Source organism: Gouania willdenowi, chromosome 2 (genome assembly GCF_900634775.1).
Source record: "Gouania willdenowi chromosome 2, fGouWil2.1, whole genome shotgun sequence".
Lineage (NCBI taxonomy): Eukaryota > Metazoa > Chordata > Actinopteri > Blenniiformes > Gobiesocidae > Gouania > Gouania willdenowi.
This window is the reverse complement of record NC_041045.1, coordinates 13,260,048-13,277,227: the sequence shown is the minus strand read 5'-3', so window position 1 is coordinate 13,277,227 and position 17,180 is coordinate 13,260,048. Positions and strand designations below refer to the sequence as shown.

At 38.1% G+C, this 17,180-nt stretch overlaps 1 protein-coding gene across 1 annotated transcript; it reads left to right on the top strand.

The window, feature by feature from the left end:
• Positions 1–521: 521 nt before the first annotated feature.
• Positions 522–14,620, top strand: ephx2 (epoxide hydrolase 2, cytoplasmic). The gene is made up of 17 exons (XM_028467568.1): positions 522–653; positions 2,294–2,372; positions 2,914–3,076; positions 4,792–4,982; positions 7,400–7,522; positions 7,600–7,671; positions 7,746–7,841; positions 7,903–7,981; positions 9,821–9,855; positions 9,938–9,964; positions 10,182–10,267; positions 10,353–10,464; positions 11,592–11,666; positions 11,738–11,780; positions 11,880–11,982; positions 13,348–13,417; positions 14,286–14,620. The coding sequence occupies exons 1-17, from the start codon at positions 547–549 to the stop codon at positions 14,484–14,486; spliced, it is 1,662 nt and encodes a 553-aa protein (XP_028323369.1). The 5' UTR covers positions 522–546; the 3' UTR covers positions 14,487–14,620.
• The last annotated feature ends 2,560 nt before the right edge of the window (positions 14,621–17,180 follow it).

Sequence of the window (17,180 nt, the reverse complement as noted above, 5' to 3'; positions counted from 1 at the left end):
TTTTTTCCCCTCTACTGCCTCACTTTCACTTCCTGCTATTTTAAGTATTCCCGACAAAACTGGTTTGCTTGTGTAAACTTGTGACTTGTTCCTGATTTTCTTGCTGTCTGTTCTTTATGCATCTAAACTATAAAGAGTTGCTTCATGAAAGCTAACAGTATGAAGTGATTACTGTCACCACCAGCCCTGCATAGACAAACCAAACTAGAGAGGAGGACAAAGAGTCTGTAAATCAATATCGTAGTTGACCCATCGTAGTTTTTTCCCTGCATGTGACATGAAAAGAGAAAATACTGCATGGATGTATCTGTAAGAATGAGAACTAAAGTGTGTAAAAAAAAAACTGGATCTGTACTTTTCAGTCATCTGTTTTGCATTTAAATAATAATAATAATAATAATAATAATAAATAAAACCCAGTCAGTGAAAGTCTGGTTTTATCCACTGCCCTTTTTCTGAGAGGTGGGAGGGGCTCTTTATTGTTTTGAGCAGTGTGTATAAAGAGCACAGAGCCACAAACTCTCCTTTCACTCTCACTCGGAGGACATGGCCGACGAGAAGAAAGCTGTTGTGTTCAACTTTTGGGGGGTTGCTATCCCTTCACAGCCCTGTGATGTTCTCCACAAACTGGAGGTGTTACATAGTCTGCCAGGGTAAGAAGGAAGAACTGTTTTGTAACAAAAGCCTATAACATTTGGCGCTTATAGTTTACTAAAAATGGATTCATCAAAAACAATGCAAGTGAAATATGCAGAAGTTAAAACTGTTGAACGGTTGTGATCAAAACTTGTGCCTATTTGTACGGTTAGGGTTAGGTTTAGGTTATAACCCTTTTACTTAACAAAAAAATAATTACTTAGTTTTTATTCACATGTATTTGTTTTAAATTACTCAGCCTAGTTATTATCTTTTTAAAAGAATATATAGTCAATAAACTGTGACAAAAATTGACACTGTAATAGTAACTGATTTGTAACCTTTCCCCTCTAAAGTAGCCACACCTACAGGACGTGACTAAACAGCTCAGACTTTGTTCCCCTAATGATAAACGTTTGGTTTCTGTGTGAAGAAAAGTTTGTTTTTGTTTTCATGAATTAAATGCCATTTCAAGATGAGGCTTGTCTGTCAAATAAGTGTAAAAAAAAAAAAAAAAATGTAAATGCTGAAGCCTTTGGAGTCAGTTTAACCCCAGGGGTGTCCAAACGCGGTCCTGGAGGGCCACTACTCCACTCTGTGTGTGAGTGTGGACACTGGGATTGGGCCATCGTCTTTGTCCCTGAGCTCATTAGCATGTAGAAATGTCACCTGTAGCTTCACTAACTGGCTAACCCAGTCACCTGTGTGCAAGACAGCAGCTGTTAGCGTTTAAAGGCAGATTTGAAACATACGTCAAAAATTGCATCAATTTCATAAATTGCATCTAGACAGCATGGAGATGTTGGTAAGTTGTTTTTAACAATGATTTATTGGCTCATAAGTAAAAGGCAGTGGTAATCAATATGTAACACGTATCCATATACCGGTATTCTATCCGTACCCAACGCCCCTCAATGGCCAATTTAGGTCATGTGATAGGTGCACGTAACCTATCATGTGACCAAACTGGCCCCTCATTGGCCAGTTTAGGCGAGAGTACCCCCTCCGTTTGTATTAATAAGTCAACTACGTTACGGACTCCCTAACCGTAGCTCTAACCCTAACCTGCGTTACGGACTATCTAACCATAAACCTAACCCTAAACTACATTACGGACTAACTAGCCCTAATCGTAACCCAAAACTACGTTATGGACTAACTAACCCTAAACTAAGTTACGGACTAACTAACCCTCACCCTAACTATGTTACGGACTAGCTAACCCTAAATTACATTACAGACTAACTAACCCTAACCGTAACCCCTAACCTTAAACGACAATACGGACTAACTAACCCTAATCCTAACTACGTTACGGACTAACTAACCCTAACCCTAAACTACATTACGGACTAACTAACCCTAATCGTAACCCAAAACTACGTTACGGACTAACTAACCCTAAACTAAGTTACGGACTAACTAACCCTCACCCTAACTATGTTACGGACTAACTAACCCTACCCCTAAACTACGTTACGGACTAACTAACCATAACCCTAAACTACGTTACAAACTATCTAACCCTAACCCTAAAATATGTTACGGAGTAACCAACCCTAACTACATTACGGACTAACTGACCCTAACCCTAAACTACGTTACGGACTACAACAAGGAAAGTTGGGTTGCTGAAATCCCTGTTACTGTGTTTCAGGGGTTTTCTGACAACTGTGGCATCCCAGGACAATGGAGCCATGAGGCAAGCTGAAAGAGGTGCCATCACACTGTCCCAGGTGGGTTTAAAGGGGCAGTGTTATGTTTATTGTAGTTTTGCTACAGTGATATACATTCCTTTAGTCTCATTCAAAGGGCCAAAGTTGAAAAAGTTTTGCTTCTTCCCTCCCTTGTTGTTCCACATTTTGTAAAAAGTCAGCTCCAAAAGGACGAGTTGGATTTTTCTCGCATTATGAGGTCACAACGCGGAAACTCCTCCTCCTAACAATCCTGGCTCTTCCTACCCCATAGGAATGTGAGCTTCTCCCTCTTAAACTACCTCACAGCTAAAACAAACATAGCAAAGGCAGGTTGATATTACAGTTAATATCTTTACGTTCAGTGTATAGATTATCCAGTATATAGATTAACCAAAGAGCGCTCACAATCAGTTTCACTTTTAGTAACCGTTATGCAGCCTTGTATCAATTTTATGGGATGATCCGACCTGTTTGTGACCCAATGCGACGAACAAAACAACGAGCTATTGTCTTAAAAAATAAAATGGTTGAATTCATAAATATGAATTCATGTTTCTGGTGGCATTTACTGTGTGTGCAGATGATCCCGGTGTTGGAGGCAGAGTGTGTAAAGGCAGCCCAGGTCAAAGGTGTGACGCTGCCCTCTGATTGGTCAATCAAAGGCCTGTTGGAGACATTTGACGACTCCATGTTGAACGTCCAAGGCAGCGTCCTGAAGATGGCAGCCTGTCTGCGTGCCAATGGTATGGCATGATGAGAAGGATGGAAAACAGATATGGGCTACTGGCGGCCCAGGGGCCACATGCGGCCCTCGGTCAAATTTAGTTTGGCCCCACAACTAAATGCATATAACGAATGCAGAAAACATAAAAAGTGACAGAAAAATACGCACAACATACAGAATTACAAAAATTGCACTAAATGAAAACAAAAATATGTGCAATGACATCAAAATGACTTCAAAAACAAGAAAAACACCCAAATGGCCAAACTATGGGGCGCCGATTGTAAAGTTGCGCATGCTAAAATGAACAGTATTACGCACCAAACCACAGTTAGGAAATGTATACTTTTTTGTTCGTTTTGACCAGGTTTACAGCAATATTTGTTTTTTTTTTTTTTTTCTTCGTAAAAATGTTTATTATATTTAAATGTTACATTAATGTAAATCTGACTGTAAATTTTTCTTTTTTTTTGTAAATTCTGTTTATTAGTTTTAGTTTAACATTACACAGTGAACAACCAACAACAACAACAATAATAGAGCTAAGAGACTGGTCCATATAATAAAGTATGTGGCATCAATATCACAGTGGAATAATGCAACATTTGCGTATTTGCCCATACCGTATGGTGACATCTACCAATACAATATGTTCATATTGACCTGTTGCTGTGCTAACACTTAAACGTTCAGCCTTCCAGAATGTTTGGACTTTTTTTTTTTTACATTCTCACAAACAGTGCAACCTGGTGCCTATGAAAGATTTACATTTGGGCTAAATGTAAATTTTATACTAAATGTCATGAGTGAAACTAAATGTTGAGCTAATATGCAAATTAACCAGAAGTACCAAAACAATAATAAATTTAAAAAAATAATCGGCTATGAAGCGCCGATTGTAAAGTGGCACATGCTGAAATAAACAGCAACATTTAGCAACAAACGTTTCAAAAATGTATGTGAATCCTTTGTTACTTTTGACCAGATTTACAGCAATACTGTGACTTTTTTTCTTATAAAAATATGTAAATGTTAAATCTGAAATGTAAATGTTAAATATTAATTCTAAATGTCACGGGTGAAGCTAAATATTTTTTCATATGCAAATATGAGCTAATATTAGCTAAATATTGAGTTTCACCCGTGACATTTGATTTACTATTTATATTTAACATTTACATTTAACATTGACATATTTTTATGAATAAAGACATTTCACAAATATTGCTAGAAATCTGGTCAAAAGTAACACAAAAAAAAAAAATCACACGTTTTTTTAAAGGAAGTGTTTATTCGTACGGTTGTCGTACGGACAACCCCCGGTGCTATTGGTACGTTTACCGAAGTACACGTACGTAGTGTGTTAAGGTTAGGATTAGGTTATAACCCTATATCGCAACAATTTTTAGGGTTAGTTTTAGTCACGTGACCTAAACTGGCCAATGAGGGGCGCTGCGTACAGATAGAATGCCGGTATATTGATACGGCAACCGTACGGATAGCCACTACCTTTTGTAAATGTTTGTTGCTAAAAGTTGCTGTTTATTTTAGCATGTGCAACTTTATAATCGGCGCCCCATACAAAACGACAAATGGCATGTTTAAGTTGCATGAGTGGTGCATGATATATATATATGTATATTTTTTTTTAAATAACATTTTTCCCAGGCCAAACATTTTCATGATATAGATTTGCATAAAAAGATTTCTTCTTGAATGTGGTGTGATCCACAGGGATACTGACGGCTGTGCTGGCCAATCACTGGGTAGATGACCGGCCCGATGGCGAGGCTTCAGCCCGCCTTCTGTCCCTGCTGGGAGCCCAGTTTGACCTGGTGCTGCAGTCGTGCCGCACGGGTCACCGCGTCCCTCAACCCGAGATGTTCAGCGCTGCACTGCTGCAGCTGGGGGTGACAGCACAGCAGGTAGGGGGCGACAGTGAGCCAAAGTCCTTGGTGTACATCTTCTATGACTGCAGATTTTAATTTGTAGAAACATTTTCTAAATGATTATAAAATGTTTTATGTGCTTTAAGGTATAGAGGAGGACTTTCCAAAGTTTAGAAAAGAAATGCCGTCTCCACTTTTTGAAAAAAAAACATCCATGCGCAACACTCTACCTGCTCCCAAGAGGGAACGCCTATTAAACGTGTGCGAGAGCGTTTGTTTATTTGTTTATTATGAATATTCAAACACAAATCACAATTTAAAAATGTATATATAACAAGACTGAAACAGGCAGAAGCAAAAAGCTTATATGCCCAACATACTGTAAATAATATTCAAGTACGTTAAATACAAAACATACACATGTACCTTCTTTCATATGCAACATTTAACTAATGCCAAAAAACGCAAACATAAATCAACTGCTTCACATGACCCTCTAAAATATATTGTGACATTTTCTTTTTGAAATTAAATAATGTGTCACTCATTTTTATTTCTTTATCAACAGAATTCCACAAATTAACCCCAAGAACCGACAGACATTTAACTATTAATCTTTCTTTTGGAAAAATAAACATAAATGGCAGTATTTGAAGTGTGAAGTATTTTTGAATGCCTTCTGGAAGAGTATATATTTTTGCTTTGAACATTATTTGTGTTATTTTATAATAAACAATATCTTTAAATTTCATAAGTTTTGATTTAACAAATAATGGATGTGTGGTGGTCATAATATCCTGCTTTGTTTATCAATCTTATGGCCTTTTTTTTGCAACAATATCATTGATTATGGCTTTAAAAGTGTTTCCCCAGAGTTCTACACAGTACGTCATATATGGCAGTATCAAAGTATGATAAATTGTAAGCAGGGAATTGTAATTAAGTAAATATTTTGTATAACACACCAAGTGTTTTTGAGATTTTGGTCTTTATATAATTGATGTGTTGCCTCCAAGATAATTTGTAGTCAATTATGACTCCCAAGAACTTGGTTTATCTATTAACTGTAAAATTATTCAACTGTTTTGTAAAAAGACTTTTGAGAATTGTGAAAGAATTGAGATTGGTCTATAGTTTTCCATGAGATGCTTATGCCCATTTTTAAATATAGGAATGACCTTTGCTATCTTCATATCGTCTGGGAAAGTTCCATGTTGGAATCATTGATTGCAAGTGTGAGCCAATAGCTTAGCAATTAAATGAATAACTTCTTTAATAATCACAATATGAATTTGATGTATGTCTGTTGATGTTTTACTTTTAAAGGCTCTTACTACTGGAAGCCACGCCTCTACTTTTCTGCACACGCATCGCGGAACATAATAAGGTTGCATCAGGTAGCATTGATATAGGTCTATGGGTCAGGTTAGATTGATATAGGTCTATGGGTCAGGTTTGAGCCAAAATCATATTTACCTGTTTCCGTGCACAGTTCCGCATTCACTTTGATTGACAGTCTCAAAAGTCTAAGCCTATTGGCTGGGTGCAGTCAGTGATTGTTTCCATTTGTATAGGGGTCTATAGGACGAAGGAGGGACTTATATACATGAATGTATATGAATGACCACTGGCACTAGACCATAGTCAAAAACTAGTTAGGTATTTTTATGAATTTCAAAAGAATCATACATAAACATAAATTTCTCAGAAACTCCAGATATCAGCTTTAAGGTATACATATCTGCAATGATTCTGCATTTAAACTCCAATACTTTTGTCTTTGTTGGCGTTTTTCCTGTTTTTGTGTAATTTTTTTTGCCGTTTTGTGTGTTTATAGTCATTTGCAAAATGTCCTTGTCATGTAATTTTAAAAATCATTTAGTTGTTTTTTGAATATTGGTATATTTGTTGTAATTAAGCGCCTGTACTACAAAACTGGATTTCCTCTTTTCTCTGTCTAACGTCAAGGATTTATTCTGTGTGCTGTACTACGACACTGGTTAACTTACGGGGCTAAATCACCATGGTACCTTAGGCTGAACATCCAGGTTTTGTTCTGGCGAGGATGTGAAAGAGTATGAAAGCCCCGCCTCCTGACCAATCAGTTCTCTTAGAAAACGACCTGCCCAATAAAAGGAGGATCGCTTAATATCCTGCTTCGTAGTACAGCTGCTCTGTGACGGAGATTGTTTGGTTAGGTGAAGCTAATGGAGCTATATCCAGCTTCATATTACAGGCCCCAAGTGTAATTTTGTTCTCGTTTTGTATTTTTTTCTGTCATTGTGTTTGTTGTTCTCCTGTGTTTCTAATTATTTTGTAAATTTGTCTTGCGATTTTTATTTTCATTGTGTGATTTTTGGATCTATTTTTTACATTCTTATCATTTTGTGTAATTTAGAGTCATTTTGGTGTCACCAGGTTGAATGTTTCTACTGTTCCTCTCTACTTCTCAGGCTGTGTGGCTGGATGCTGATGAGGAGGGTGTGAGGGCAGCCCAGACCACTGGGATGAAGGCCCTCCTGGTCAAAGATCTGGACTCAGCTTGGGGCAAACTGGTGGACGTAACTGGAGTTAAGGTGTGGCTGAGAATGGTAGACTCCATGTGGACTTTAAACGCGTACTTGACTTCTGTGTGTTTGTGTGTGTTTTCCAGGCTTTGGAAGCAGAGTGCTCTCCTCCATGGTGCAGCTCTGACCAAGTGTCCCATGGATACGTCTCCATCAAGGTGAAGGTCTCTCCTTTCAGCAACACTTTGGTAACTTCCCCCTGAGCTCATACACAGCTGTCTTTGTTCCTCAGCCTGGAGTGAGGACACACTACGTGGAAAAGGGCTGCGGCCCACCTGTTATCCTGTGTCACGGCTTTCCTGAGTGCTGGTTCTCCTGGAGGTATCAGGTAAGCTTTGCTGCTTCACGGACCCCTGTAGGCTCTCATGTCTCTGTGTTGTGGTGGGCAGATCCCAGCACTGGCTGCCGCTGGCTTCAGAGTGCTGGCTCTGGACATGAAGGGGTTCGGAGAGTCCACAGCTCCTCCAGGTGAGATCAATCCTGATGTGTAGTAACAATGGGATGCAACTTTGTCCACAAAAATGTGATTGTCTCTAATCTGAGGGTCACATGATCATCTCAGCATTTAGAATAATCACCAATCTGAGCTTGAACACAGGAAACAATCAAAGGCTTTGCTGTAATTTTGTGTTTTTGGAGCCTGTACTACGAAGCTAGATTTCCTCTTATCGTGCTAACTTCCAGGATTTAATTGGTGTGTGCTGGACTACGAAGCTGGCTAACGTCTTACAGGGATAAATCATCATGGTAACTTAGTCTGAACGACTAACCTGGCTGGGGACCGGTTTTGTTCTGGCTAGGATCTGAGCAAGTACTAAAGTCCCGCCTCCTGACCAATCAGTTCTCTTAGAAAACAACCTGTCCAATAAAAAGAGGACCTGATGTGACGCTGACAGGAGAGAGAATATTAATCCTTTCATTTACTAATGATTTCCTATAGGAAACATATAGATTTTTATCTGATGGACTGACCTACATTAGTCAGATGCTAAAGCCTGCGTGCAATAATGAAATAATCCATTCATATATTTTGTGGTGATGCTGAGAGCCTCAGTCCTGTAAGACAATATAAACTACAAATATATTCCACCTTATGATTTAGGCTGATCTGCATCAGAGACACAGACAAGGTGACTAAACTTGAGATGCCTGGTCTCTTCTCCAGAGACCGTTGGGTGATGGGGGGGGCGTGGCCAGTCTGAGATAACTCAAGTTTTGCCACGCACAGAACACATAAGGACACATGAAAGCGATCAGTAGATGCCTCTGAGGAAGACTAACAGTTGGTTGTAGAAACATGTCTGGAGATTAAAGTAAATTTCAAAGTGTATTTCCTGTTAAAAGTTGTATGAGTAAATGAAACCTTAACATATTTCAAAAAAGACAAAATTAACTTGCTGGAATTGAGGAGAAAAAGCACAAAAAAGTTAAAAACTAAATAAACAATAGGCTACTAAAGGATCATAATCAAAACTTTTCCAGATGGAAAAAATATAAATTAGCTTCTACTTTCCAAGAGTCTAACCTTATGAATATATTTGTATAAAATGAATCTCTCTTGGAAATGAGACCTGGTTTTCTCAATATGGCTACCTGTATAAATAAAGGTTATAATAATAATAAACTGGCCTAACCAGGGCTACGTATCAGTAAGAACATTGCAACAAATTTACCAATTTCTGTCCCAGTTCAAATATGTTATTTTTCACTTGAATGGAGAAATGTAGATAAAAGTGTTGTTGCCACGGACACAACAATCAGAAACGGGTCGGTTCGCAGAATAAAAACTATGCTGGCCCATTTTTATATTACAAATTTCTGGTGACCCCAGAGACTTTTTTTTTTTTAAATCGAAAATTACTTTTTTGATCATATTTCATATACTGTTACAAATGCAGAGTAGCCAGGATTAGTCCACAAAATAACAATTTTTATATTTTTATTTTTATTTTTATTTTATTTGAACTAGATATATATTTGTGATTTAGAATATGTGTTTAAAAATATATGTGGTGATTTAATTTGAAAAATAACAATAGCTTTCTGCCTCTTTCTGCATGGTATCTATTTGTGTTTTTTTTTAAACTTGCATAATGCATAATTATACACATAGTAATACAATTTTAATTCTAAATTTTTTTTACATAAATTGTAATCAGTCAATTTTTACATCAGACATTTCAGATGCCCACATGGGGTCATTGCCCAACGTTCCTTCAACTACCTTTCTTTCATTCTCTTTTCCTCTATAAAATTATTTCCTACAAAAAAAAACACATTTGAAATGGTATTTTTTTCCAATAACAGATATTGAGGAATATGCCCAGGAACAGATCTGTAAGGTAAATTACATGAATATGCAATAAATACATCAAAAATAAATCCTGCATCATTCATCAGTGTTAACTATACATCTCTTCTTAGGATCTTGTGACATTTTTGGATAAAATGGTGAGTAATGTCAGTTTTTTGTTTTGTTTTTAACAAATGCATGAATATTAAGGGACTTGCATAAATCAAATAATATATACTTTATTTATTAAGGCTCTTTAGCTGCATGTCAACAGTTTTTCACTGTAAGTGCACAGTGGAGTGCCTATGGGTAATACCTGCACAGAACATGTTCATGTGAAGTTTAATAATAGGCCTTTAATTGATTTCATTTCAGGCCATACCTCGGGTCACCTTGGTGGGTCACGACTGGGGCGGTAACACAGTGTGGACAATGGCCCATTGTTATCCTGAAAGAGTCAGGTGAGCACGTTAACATGTTCCTCAGTAGTGGTGTTCACACAAAGTATTAATACGTGTGTGTGTGTGTGTGCGTGTGCGTGTGCAGGGCCGTAGCGTCTCTGAACACTCCCAGGTTCCCATCAGACCCAGATGTTTCGCCTGCGCAGAGAATAAAGGACAGTTCTGTGTTCGATTACCAAGTCTACTTCCAAAATCCAGTAAGTCAACACACTCAATCAGGCCTGCCAAAAATGAGGTCTGTGGGCCAAATCTGGCTCAGAAGAACATCCACATTGGCCAGCGCAAGAATTGTCCTTGAAATGACAATGAAAACATGAATTATCGTGTAAATCGACATCGAGGGTAGTCTTGGATTCACTGTAATGAAGGGAACAAAACACAGCTCCCAGGTCTCGGCGGGATTGAATGAAATGGATTACGGGTGCATTCACACCGACTGATCCTAGATCGGTTAAAACTCTATAGGGTTCGTTTGCTCAGACAGTCTGCCTCGTTTAGGCAGTGCGAACGCACAAACAAACTCTTAAGCGGATCAAATGGACGAATTCTTAGAGTGATTGTGTTTTGTCAGTCTCAGAGCGTTTCCAATCAAAGTCTAGAGCGATTGGGAACGCTGTCAACACAAGCGCTCTTGGAGCGGATCAAACACAGGAAGTATAGTGATGTAGAGCGCACAGGATTGTGGGTGAGCCTGTGACCCTGCAAAACTGGGTTTAAAACCACCAAAAACACAAGTTGTTGCTGAATGTTGTGAAAGAACAAACGGAGAAGGAAGAAGTCACTCTTAAGCATTGGCTTTGACCCATAGATGAGTCTCTTTTTCAGGTTTCTCTGCCTAGAGAAGTCTCTACACTAGTAATGGTGCCCTCCAGTGGTTAGCACTTGGAACTGCACCAGAGCTAAATAGACATACACCAAAAACAGTCACAGAACTGCTTTCAAACACAGAACCCATAAACAAGCAAGAACAAATGTAGTTTATACAAGTCAGTGTGTGTCAGTGTTATTAGACTTTTTGAAAATGAATCTGTTTTTTATTTACTTAATTTTGTTTTTCAGATTATTTTTTTTACTGTAGTTTAACAAGTAATTAAATGAAAAAAGGGGGTTACAAAGGAAGTGGTAAATGAACATACATGATTTAAGACCTGACAAAATATAATTTTATAATAAGGATACATAAGTTGTATATAGCGCTTTTCAAGGAACTCAAAGAAGGAGGTGAAGTTAATACATGCCCTCCGCCCATTTGGACCGAGTCCGGGACTAAACCGGTGTGAAAGCACCCAAGATCTCAAACCCGTCTCACATCTTTGTGTTGCAGGGTCCAGCGGAGGCTGAGCTGGAGAAAGATTTGGAGAGAACTTTTAAGATTTTGTTCTCCAGAGGAAGCGAGGCAGTGAGTGAAGCGGCACAATGCACATGGTACATGAACACATCTTAACGTGCTGCTGTGATGTTCTCTTCTAGGGAAGTCATCCTCATGTCAGCACCGCAGGAGTGTGTGCTCGAGGTGAGCGCTTCCTTTCCTCTGCTCGCTCACACACACACACACACACACACACACACACACACACACACTGTTGTTACACTGATGCTGTGTCGCTCACAGGAGGGCTATTTGTTGGTCTGCCGGAGGAAATCCCCAGGAGCTCCATGTTGACTGAGGCAGAGCTGCAGTGCTACGTCAGCCAGTACAAAGTGCAAGGCTTCAGGTGGAAACTTGCCCACATCCTAAAAAGCTCACACGCACACAAATGCTTGAAACCCAACACATGATGGCTTGTGACAAAAAATCCAATTCAAAAGATGTATCAAATAAGTAATTTTAACAGAAGATATAACAAAAATTGCAGCTGAAGGTAAACACACAAAATGACTCCAAAAACACAAATATACACAAAACGACAACATAATTACACAAATTACCTTCCAAGAAACACATAAAATAACACAGCGTTTGTTGTTTCCTATGTTCAGATTGGTCACTATTCTCAATGCTGACATGAATGACCCTCAGATCAAATATAATCCCATTTTTGTGATAAAAGTTGCCCATCTCTGACTCATAATCGATGAATAAAAGCAGCACTGATTTGGTGGCATGTAAACTGTGACACATTAGTGTAATATATGAACTACCCTTTCTTTATAAACGATCTAATTCTGAAGCTATAAAACTCATCAACATGTAGCAGAATTTACATTCTTTTCATCAACACAACTGAACCAAATAAGACCTGAATGTTTAAAAAAAAATTTGGTGATGGAATAATGGACTTGACTAAACTTTAAGCTTTTTTTCCATGCATTTTACACGCATTCTCCCATCCACACTAAAAAAGCCCACCTCAAAAGGCGGGGCTTATGTGATTCATTTGCAAGGAAGTGGACTGATGTCTTTTGTTTTTATTTGACATTTTTTGGGCTGTCTGGAAATCATGGAGCAGAGTTTTTCTAACTAAAATGTCATTTAGGTCCATGGAAATATACACACGCTTTTAATTTGAAAAGGCCTTATTCGTTGAGGGAGAACGAAACAGGTTTATTGCGTAAGATAGTGGATGTGCATTCAGTTTTGTCCCATCTTGAACTGGTAAATTTGTAAATGTGATCATATTAGAAATGACCATGGCCCAAAGTGTGTTTGGCGATATACCACAGGTCATTCATTCCTACCGCTGTCCGACTGTAAATATGTAAATATCTCCCGTTGCCCCCACCAGTAAATATGTATATATATATATTTTTCAATTCATATCTTTGTGTATATATAGCCTCTAATATTGTGTTTTTATTTTAAAAAGTAATTGTGGAAATCACGAAGAAGCGTGACGATCATTAGTAGCATACGGATCTGGCTGAAAACTGTAATTTAATATCCTAAACTTTACCTAAGATCAGTTTTAAATTAGTCGGAAATGTGAAATATTTCTCTTTTTCCCCCATTTCTGCATCATTTTATTATTGATTACATATACAGTTTCTATTTCTAGATTTAGTGTTAAGATTTTAGGGTTAGTGATTGCTAAAGTTATTTATTTATTTATTTTTTGTGTGTGGGTTTCTCAACTTTGCAGGGGACCCTTAAACTGGTATCGAAACCATGTGGCCAACTGGAAGTGGACATGCTCCCGGCCCTGTGGGAAGGTTGGTTAATTATCTAAATTATTATTTTTTTTTTACTTATTTGTTTATTTATTTTTTAGTCATTGTGTGTATTTTAATTTTGTATATTCTCTGTTTTTTTGGTATTTTTTGTATGTTTTGGGAGTCATTTTGAGTATATTTGTGTGTATTATAGCCACTGTTTTGGCTAATTTTGGGCCTGTACTACGAAACTGGATTTGGTTTTATCGCGATTTATTCAGCGTGTGCTCTACTACGACAGTGGTTAACTTCTTACAAGGGTAAATCGCCATGGTAACTAAGGATGAGCTGCTGACCTAAAAAGCTTTGCGAACAAAATGATATTGCTAGGCTAATGCTAGCTCATGTCAATGCTTGCAAATGCTAATTATAATATTACAAATGCTAGCGTAAAATATCAGCGAATGTTGGCGTAAAATATCAGCGAATGCTAGCTAATGTTAATGCTACGCTAATGCCAGCAAATGTTAATGTTTATGCTAGATAATGCTAATAATCGGCTAAGGCTAATGGCATTAACATTAGCCTATTATTAGCATTATCTAGTCATTGAACATTAAATGCAGTGTCAAATATTAGTGTGTATTTTAGTCTCTGTTCTGTTGTGTTTACTTACTCATTTTATGTTTGTTTTTTTATGTATTTATGTCCTTCTGTATTTGTGTATTTTCATGGTGGTTTTGTGTGTTTTTAGAGTTATTATTTTGTGCGTTGACTTTTAGGGCCACTTAAAGTTAGGCTGAGGGCTGAATATATAGCCTCCAGTTGCCCATGTCTGTACTATTATATGTTTTCATAAACAATGTGTAAAATGAAACTAAATGTGACTTTTTGTTCCAACGATGAACCTTTGTTTTTTTTTTCTAAGCTGCTGATGCCGGCGCTAATGGTCACAGCAGGAAAAGATGCCGTGCTGGTTCCAGCTCTCACCATAGGAATGGAAAAGCAAATCCCCAACCTGACCTTTAAACACATCGAGGAGAGTGGACACTGGACCCAGATGGACAAACCGGCCGAAACTAATGACATCCTGATATCGTGGCTGAAACAGATCCACAGCAGAGCCTGAGGTTCATTGATTTCCTGACATCATCTCTATTTGCTCTGATTTAAAAAGTTTAACTGTTCATTAACCTGTTGGTAACTTACTCATTTCTGGAAACTTGTGATTCATGACACTTTGTAATAAACTGACTAATCGTACCTTTGAGTTGTCGGCGTTCAGTCACAGGCAACATGCCATCGGCCTATCTTTGAGCAGCACGTGAAATAAGTACACACTGACTACAATAACACACACAATGAAGACCAGAGGCCTGTACTACAAAGTTGGATTTCCTCTTATCACGCTAACTTCCAGGATTTATTCTGTGTGTTCTATACTACGACGCTGGCTAACCTCTTAAAAGGCTAAATCATCATGGTAACTTAGGCTGAACGACTAACTTGGTCGGAAGGGGTTTTTGAGCGTTGTTCGTTTATTATCACATGAATTAATATTCATAATCTCAGGCTTTTACGCATGCATTAACAGTGTCTGCAGCTTCCTGCCAAAATATCTTTCTTCCTGCTTTTAAAGGTGCAGTCTGCAGCTCTTAAAAATGTGACTTTTTGTCATATTTACTAAAGCTGTCACTATCTAAGGACAGCTTTACATAAAACTAGTAGTTTTTGTGAAAAAAACACTCATTGAGCCCCGCCCCCTGCTGCTCCTGCGGCCTTTGGCAGATTGCCAGAATGCACCGCGACTGAGCGAAAACAACCAATCAGAGCCAGGATTGTGTTTGATGGGCTGTCTGACAGCTGTTGCTCACAGGCCCCGCCCCTTTCCTGGAGCTAGTAGATGGAATTGGTGACTTTTCTGCTTGAAAGGTAATTACTCCTGCTTGATTTACATTATGTTTGATTTGTAATTGTTACACTAGAACTCTGTGGCGCATTTGTGTGCACGCAGCAGACTCCGTGTGGCTGCCGTAAGTGGCACTGTGTTGTTGCTGCTGGTGAGGTGTGTGCACAAAGAGAGAGAGAAGAGCTGCAGTAATATGCTTTTAACAGAACATGTTATATTACTGTGATGTTGCTGTCGGACTAACATTAGCTTGTTAGCTCCACTGAAGGAGGGACTTTGGAAAGTTTGGAGGCAGGGCAAGAGAGCAGGGGAGAGAGGAATCTAAAGTCGCGGACTGCACCTTTAATGCAAAAACTGTTGTTTTCGGTCTCAATTATGGATTTAAATTTTTCATATTTTTAAAGAATTACTCCTCAATTGTGATGTAAATTGCCTCATACAGATTGTGATTAGTCAGACGCTGTAATCTCCCATTTCGCTAGGCTGAAATCACCATGTTGATATCCTGCTTCGTAGTACAGGTGATCTCTGACAAAGAATGTTTGGTTAGGTTAAGCCCACTAATCAGAATCAGATAACACTTTATTAATCCCCGTGGGGTAATCAGAACAGCAAAAAGCAACGCATTGAACACTATTTATATACACGCACAGAAAACAAGGAGCAAGACTACAAAGAATATGTCGGGTAAAATGAAGGCAGTCGCTTTCTGTACGGTTGCCGTATCAATTGACCGACATTCTGTCCGTACGCAGCGCCCCATTTGGCCAGTTTAGGTCACATGACTAAGATTAAACCTTACCCTGACCCTAAAAATTGTTGTGATATTGGGTTATACCCTAACCCTAAGACGCTACATACTTGTACTTCTGTAACCGTACCAATAGCACCGGGGGTTGTCCGTACAGCAACCGTACAAATAGACACTTTCTAAAATGAATGATAAGGTGCAAAATGAGTTATTTGTGCACCGATGGCCGTGAGAGTGCCATAATGGAGAGATATCCCTGATTTATTTATCCAGCGTCATAGTACAGGCTCAAGAAGAAAGATACAAAATGGCAACACAGATATGCAAAATGACTCCAAAAAACACACAAAAGTACTCAAAATGAGAGATGTACCAAAACGACAGCAGAAAATACTGACAGAAAAATACTTCACCTAACCAAACGTTCTCAATCCCAGAGAAGCTCAAATAAAATCATTTGCAGCGTCTGACCTATCGCAAACACGGAGAAACCGTCCTGAGTACCTTACGTTATGGACTATGGCGGAATAGACAATTATTCATATCTTTAATTCCGATATTAACATTTTTTATTCTTCAAATTAGATTTGTATTCACATTTTTTATCATATTAAACTTATCAAGTTTGAAAGTTTTTCTGTTGGTGTTTATCTGAACAGGACATGTTGACATTACACACACACGCAGCTCAGTGTGTGTGTGTGTTTACTGTGTGCAAACACTCAGTAAACAACGCTGTGAGAAAGCAGAGGTAGACATGGGTACCAAAACACACATTTATATATATATATTTTTTTTTTAACTAGCCTGAATAACATCATATAAAAAGTTTTACATAAAACATGTCCTTGGTTTATTTATGAGACAAAATGTATTTTTTATTATTGTAAAAATGGATAAACATCAACATTTATAACTGTATTATTGATATTTTAGGGATGGGGACGAGAGAGAGAAAATATTCAAAAGAAAGAGGAAAAAAGGAAAACACTAGATAATAATAATAATAATTAGAATATTTGCATTTCCTAAAGCAAATACAAGTGAGGCTCGCACCGCACTGCATGAGCTTAGCATTAGCATTAAAATTAGCTAGCATTAGCCTAATGTTAGCATTAACCTAGTGTTAGCATTAGCCTAGTTGTCAGTGCCCAATCCTCTAC

Excerpts from the sequence above, each read along its gene's own strand:
- ephx2 (XM_028467568.1), top strand. The coding sequence starts at position 547 with ATGGCCGACGAGAAGAAAGCTGTTGTGTTCAACTTTTGGGGGGTTGCT. Across the intron at positions 7,523-7,599 it reads TGGACGTAACTGGAGTTAAG|GCTTTGGAAGCAGAGTGCTC; the intron begins GTGTGGCTGAGA and ends TGTGTTTTCCAG. Across the intron at positions 13,418-14,285 it reads GCTCCCGGCCCTGTGGGAAG|CTGCTGATGCCGGCGCTAAT; the intron begins GTTGGTTAATTA and ends TTTTTTTCTAAG.